Consider the following 5,913-nt stretch of genomic DNA (forward strand, 5'->3'; position numbering starts at 1 on the left):
CTATGACGGCGTCGGAATCTTGCTTATCCAATTCCTTTAATTTCTTAAAAAAGCCTCCTACTTTATTTAATTCATTTTCCTTCGTGATTAGGGTGTTCTCATCTTCAGAGATGTTTTTCTTAAGTTGCGCTATATTTTTTTCTTCGGCTTTTATGGCCTCTTCGTTACTGTTTGCTTCTGCTGTCAACTTGTGTTTCCTTTTTTCAGCTGCTTTCAGTTCTCGTTTAAGAACTTCGAGCTTCGCTCCATTTTCCTAGGGAGAGTATGAGAATAATGAGTTAAGAGATATAAATGCTTTGATATCTTTAAAGATTACTAACAGCATCTCTTTGTTTTGTTATTTCAACCAACTGCTCTTCGATAGTCTTGGTCTCATCCTTAAAATCTTCTATACTCTTCTCCTTTGTTTCTAATTGATCCTTCAAAGCTTGAACACTTTCAGCCTTCTCACTGTTTACAAAAGTTGTTAAATACTTCCAAGCAATACAAATTCTACGACAGTGTTCAAGTTCTTTTTCTATTCTTTGAAACTCCACGTATTGTGATCTCTGCTCTTTCAATTTATGTAACTTAGGACCCAGCTCTTCAGTCATGATCTGTAAACATGATATTGCATAAATTTTTCAAAAAAAAAAAAGAAACACTCGAGTAATTGATTGACATACATCATTGAATTCCTTCAATTTCATATCTTTTCTTTCAATAGTTTTAATCGCAGCTTGCTTTTTGGTCTCATACATTCTGGTACCAGCAGCCTCCTCGATCATGGACAAAATTTCAACAGGTTTCATATTTAAAACCTTTGTGATTCTTCCTTGCATTATTAAAAAGTGTGGATTATTCACATTAAGCTGAACCGAGAAGAACATATCTTGAACTCTTTTATATGGAACATTAGATCCATTGATCATATATTGGTTTTTGCCACCGATAACAACTTGTCTTGTGACAGTAATTTCTTCAAAATGTTCGTATCCCATTGGTGAAGCATTACGATCACGATTATCAAATGTTATAGTGACACTGGCTTTCTTTACACCAGCTTGTCCTGATTTATATACAAGATCTTGCAGTGAAGTAGCACGGACCTGAAAGAATATTTAATAAATACCATGTCCCACATCAAGTAAGACTATGCACAAGCGTAAAAATAATTGCTAATAATTTACCAACATTGTAAATCATACCTGACCCAGATTCGTAATACCCAAAACAAAACAAATAGCATCTAAAATATTGGATTTGCCGCTACCATTGAAACCAGTGATAGCATTAAACTCATTATCGAACCCATTGATCTCAATCCGTTTTGCATATGATTTAAATCCGTCCAACACCATGGACTTTATGTACATCTTGCGAATTATTTATCTCTTGCTTCTATGCAAAAGTAATCACCTTAAAAACGGAAATGCACAAATTATACTATGACAGTTGTCTTTTTCAGCCGGTTACATTCAAAATACACAAGTCAAGGATTCGAAGGCGTTCTTAAATATTCCGTTCTCACGTAGTGCACATAGGCGAAAGATACAAAAGTTTGTTATTTGTTATAAAGTTATCTACGTTATGGAAGGTTTCGACGATCCAGGAATATTTTTCTCAAATAATTTTGCTACACAAGAACCACGTGAGAATCAACTGAATCTACAGGTTTTAAAGAAGCAATTTAAAGAATTCATTAGACAATTTCACGAGGGAAACTTTAATTATAAATATCGGTAATTTTATTAGTACTATACTTAGTTGTTTAAAAAAAAATATTTATTAGACTAGTACTGTAATAATTTTTTGAATTTGAATCTTTATGATTTTTTAGAGACACTTTGAAACGGAACTACAACCTTCGCTTATACTACATTGATCCATAATCAATGTCCGATGTATTTCAGGATTACTAGTAAGGAATTCAGTGCTCGGTTAACTTACCAACTAAAATTGTCCCAGGATAATAGCCTTAGGGACCAGTTTCAATTTCACATACGACCGGAGATCTCCGAAATTTTGCAATTTTATCTTCGCATTCAGAGTTCCTTCTAAATCAAATCTACCTATGGAAAGCCACATCGGTTCACTGACATCTTTAAACGCTTCCAAAACTTCGACTTTTCCAAATCCATATGGAAAAGAAGGAAGGAAGTTCACATAAAACAAAGCTCATTTCATGAATCAACCAAATATATTTATAATTATATCTACTATAAATTTATATAAAATAGAATAAGCAATCACATGATTAATAAAAAAAAAAAAACTATCGGTTTATTTCTTAACTTAATGTGCTATAAAAAAACATACTGTGAGAAAAGGAATGTGGCTTTTCTTACTATCAGTGCCTGTTCGTTATAGTTATAGTGACTTCACGTTTATCATTTTCTATATAAACAGAAAGAATAGCTTCAATCACTTGGCCAACTGCCTCTTTGCATCTTATATTCAAGGGGATGCTTTTCCCTGTGGGAATCATTCCTTTATTGGGAGTCACACTTAAGTATTCTGCATTTGAGATAGTAGTCTCAAATGGTAATGATATATTAGCAAAACTTGACACAGTAACTGTAGCTTCTGTTGTATGAGGAGGTGCGAGTGTCACCATTGAAGGACTCACTGTAAATTCTTTTCCATAGGACCGTCCATGCTCTCCACAAAGACTTTTGTTCATTATACTAAAATAATGTTAAGTCATGAGTAAACATTCTTTCACACGAAAGATCGCAATCCTAATAAATCTTACTCTGAAGGCATATAGCTGTCATCGGCCGCAGCAAACGAATAATTACTCTCGCTACAAAGAGAATAATACATCTGAGAATCGTCAGGATTATCCTCGAGAATCGACAATGTTTCATCTGCACTTAATTCCATTGTCAGCATAACATTTTGTTGAAAAACGCCGCAGCACAAATCTCTCAAATTTTGCTGAAAAGTATGAGATGCAAACTCATCAGTTCAGTTCAATTAGAAGTAAATACGTGTCTAGTTCTTACAACAGAATCCCGAAGAATCGTCAAGTCTTCCAATAACGTCTCGCCAGGGAACTCCTTGCAAATTGGATAAACGACATCTTTGAATGATTCGTTTTCCTCCCTATTTAAATCCCCTCTTTCGTGTAGTTTTTTGTACAGCCTGAAATATTTTGTCATCATTGCTTTCTGTATTTCTCTTTTTCAAATTAGAATCTCATCAACTTACCTGCGAATTCGCCAACGAGTTGGCTCGTCTCCGTGAGTTAAAATAAGAGTTCCTACGTGAGATACAGCAGCACGATGCAACTGTAAGAAATCTTCTTTTTTAGGATGGAACTGCAAGCTAACCCACTGTGTTTCGCCAGGATGTAGTAGGAATTCAGTTTGGTTAACTTGCCAACTCGAAACTGTCCCAGGATAAACAGCCTTAGGGACCAGTTTCAACTTCACGTAAGACCGGAGATCTCCGAAATTTTGCAATTTTATCTTCGCATTCAGAGTTCCTTCCAAACCAAATCTACCCATTGAAAGCCACATCTGTCCACTGACATCTTTGAACGCTTCCAAAACTTCGACTTTTCCAAAGCCACCGTAGCCATACAGGTGTATCTAGGAATTGATGTTACAAAGAACACTGTTGCCCATTGTACAGTGGCGAATGACAAGTATACTTACGAATTTTGATGGGCATGAATTTCCGCTATTTTTTCTGGCCTCATAGTGCCTAAATGTAATTTTCCCTGCACAGGCTCCAGGATTAGTGGGTCCAAATATTATCGAGAGTGTTCTACTTTCCATTCGCTGCAGAGCCAAGATCATACTCGATCCCGTTGTCTGTCGTTCTTTCAAAAACTACACCGTATCGGCCATGTTGTAAATGAATTACTTTGCCAAGTGTACAAGATGTCAGCATAATAAGTAGACGTACCTTAAAGTTCTTCTCATTGTCTACAATAATTGCCTGAAGCTTGATTTTATTGTCGCTCATATTGCAAATGGTCAGTTCTTTGGTATCAGACTTTCCTGCTTTTACGCTACCCCAAACTAATGCTGCGTGAGTGGCTCTTATAGGTATCACACTTCCAGAAACTGGAATACTGCATACCGAACTGCTTGGTGAATTTCTGCCAGAATTTCTTGACCTACGTTATAGTTAAATTATTTTCATATTTTATTTATAAGTTCAGTTCAGAAATGCTCAGTGTGAAGTACCTGTTTAGTGCTACACTATGTGGAGAATGAGGCGACGATGGAGAACCCATCGCATCGAGATGTTGTGGGGTTTCCGATCGTAGTAAATTATCATTGGCTTGTTCGGATTTTGAAATCTCTTCCATTTTTGAAATTTAATACTCTGAGGACACACAAAAGATCATAGAGACGTTCCAAAACTGACTGCTAGTACTGTGAGCATCATTGTATCCCTGTTTATCTGCATACAACTGCATGTGACACAACCATGCACTCAGTGAATTTTGGAATATATCCTATGGTGGCTCGATACACCAAGGAATGATTTCCACATCACGTTTGGAACAGGAATGTCATTATAAGTTATATTTAAATAAAGCAACAAGAACTTACAGCGTACCATCAACAAGTGGCGTTTCCTTTTATATTGTTTATCTTTACCCACTTTCAACGTTTCTAACGCATCATGAACCAAAAATTGGGAAAAGTCAAATAAGTCGATGACAAATGAACGTTCTACGAGGTCCGAATAGATATTACTCCACGTATGTAGTTTCAAACAAGGCAGAATATTTATTAAAATTAAAAATAAATTATAAACATTCTTGTTAAACGATTCAGCTTTAAAATACGAACAACAAATAGCTGTCCCATGTGATGGCGCTATAATCGGAAAGCGTGCGAATCAGCTGCCAGAATTATATACACACTTATTTTTACTACAAATTGAAAATGCGTAAATTTTCAAACCTCCATTATCATGAAGCGTTGAACTTTTAATGTAAAATATCCACCTATTTTTGGAAATCTCATTGCTTTAAGGATAAACATATCTGATTGTAAGACGTTACAATATAAATAGATTCCTTTTTCACACAGGTGCATATACTCTGATCTAGTGTGCGTTCTCCCTTTTTTTAAAGTGAATTCGGTGGTTTCCAGTTATCAAACTTGTGTCGACTCGTGTTAACACAAAGGCTGACTATTCGCTGGCTCCAGCGGAATATTTTCGAAATGACCAATGATATAGCTTTGTTTTTATTGAAGTTACACAAGTATGTAATTGCAAACCATTGTATATAATTATAATCAAAGATTGTCATAATTTTCTTGCAGTATGTTTGTATACATTTTTTTCGAAAGCTGTATAAAAATGTAAATGATCACAAAACAAAGAACGAAAAGGAAGTAACTTCCCAAACGTAACTTTTGTCCCATTATCTTTGGATCGTTCACCTTGAAATCGTACATTCCACCTTAAGCAAAGAAATTCGAAGTGAAAACAATGAAAATACTGTACTTAGAATGATCGAAAGATCCAAGTACCTGCTTGACCAAAATATGCTTCATCCTGTTCGATCCATTCATATTTCTTTATCAATTCTGATACTTTGTGTTTGCGTTTTCTTGCGTTATTCTTTATAGCTGTGATCTCATGATTTAATTTCTTAATATCTAATGCCAATTCTTCACTCTGTTTAACAATGTCTTCTTTCCTGGCAAGAAGCTTTTGTATGCCTTTGTTATGTTTGTTTATGGCACCCCTCTGCGCCTTCAAACTGGCTTGTATGTTTCTGACACCAGTTCCAGCTTCATCCAGGTCCTTCTGATATTCTTCTGGTCTCTCTCGTAAGGCAGCTAATTTTTCCTCAGCTTTTTCTAACTGGTCCTTTTCACTAGCAATTGTTTTTTGCAATTCTGTTATTTCTAGGTTTAATATTTCTGACTCTTGCTCACGTTTCTGCCATTCCTTTCT

At 35.5% G+C, this 5,913-nt stretch overlaps 3 protein-coding genes across 5 annotated transcripts; 1 reads left to right on the top strand and 2 right to left on the bottom strand.

Moving 5' to 3' along the window:
* Nucleotides 1-61: 61 nt before the first annotated feature.
* On the bottom strand, nucleotides 62-1,474 carry LOC107274010 (structural maintenance of chromosomes protein 2-like; the record flags this gene model as incomplete). Its single annotated transcript, XM_015752720.2, has 4 exons — nucleotides 1,188-1,474; nucleotides 666-1,088; nucleotides 321-596; nucleotides 62-253 (listed from the first exon to the last, which is right to left on the bottom strand). Coding segments are annotated over exons 1-4 (1,059 nt in total), but the record flags the coding sequence as incomplete, so codon positions are not given.
* A 72-nt stretch (nucleotides 1,475-1,546) lies between these two features.
* On the top strand, nucleotides 1,547-2,224 carry LOC107274012 (DNA replication licensing factor Mcm5). Its single transcript, XM_015752723.2, has 2 exons — nucleotides 1,547-1,721; nucleotides 1,820-2,224. The coding sequence occupies exons 1-2, from the start codon at nucleotides 1,570-1,572 to the stop codon at nucleotides 1,869-1,871; spliced, it is 204 nt and encodes a 67-aa protein (XP_015608209.1). The 5' UTR covers nucleotides 1,547-1,569; the 3' UTR covers nucleotides 1,872-2,224.
* A 19-nt stretch (nucleotides 2,225-2,243) lies between these two features.
* LOC107274011 lies at nucleotides 2,244-4,754 on the bottom strand. 3 transcript variants are annotated; one of them, XM_015752722.2, is made up of 9 exons: nucleotides 4,551-4,754; nucleotides 4,179-4,320; nucleotides 3,895-4,108; nucleotides 3,642-3,818; nucleotides 3,193-3,575; nucleotides 2,988-3,126; nucleotides 2,735-2,919; nucleotides 2,558-2,666; nucleotides 2,244-2,454 (listed from the first exon to the last, which is right to left on the bottom strand). In XM_015752722.2, exons 2-9 carry the CDS (start codon nucleotides 4,301-4,303, stop codon nucleotides 2,437-2,439), a joined length of 1,350 nt encoding a protein of 449 aa, XP_015608208.1. In that variant the 5' UTR covers nucleotides 4,304-4,320; nucleotides 4,551-4,754; the 3' UTR covers nucleotides 2,244-2,436. The 3 variants fall into 3 exon arrangements, with proteins under 3 accessions (XP_015608208.1, XP_015608207.1, XP_024947065.1); XM_015752721.1 differs by having other exon boundaries at nucleotides 2,244-2,666; XM_025091297.1 differs by having other exon boundaries at nucleotides 2,244-2,666; nucleotides 4,558-4,691.
* Between the last annotated feature and the right edge of the window lie 1,159 nt (nucleotides 4,755-5,913).

This window comes from Cephus cinctus, unplaced genomic scaffold (genome assembly GCF_000341935.2).
Source record: "Cephus cinctus unplaced genomic scaffold, Ccin1 Ccin1_scaffold1982, whole genome shotgun sequence".
In the NCBI taxonomy this organism is placed as follows: domain Eukaryota; kingdom Metazoa; phylum Arthropoda; class Insecta; order Hymenoptera; family Cephidae; genus Cephus; species Cephus cinctus.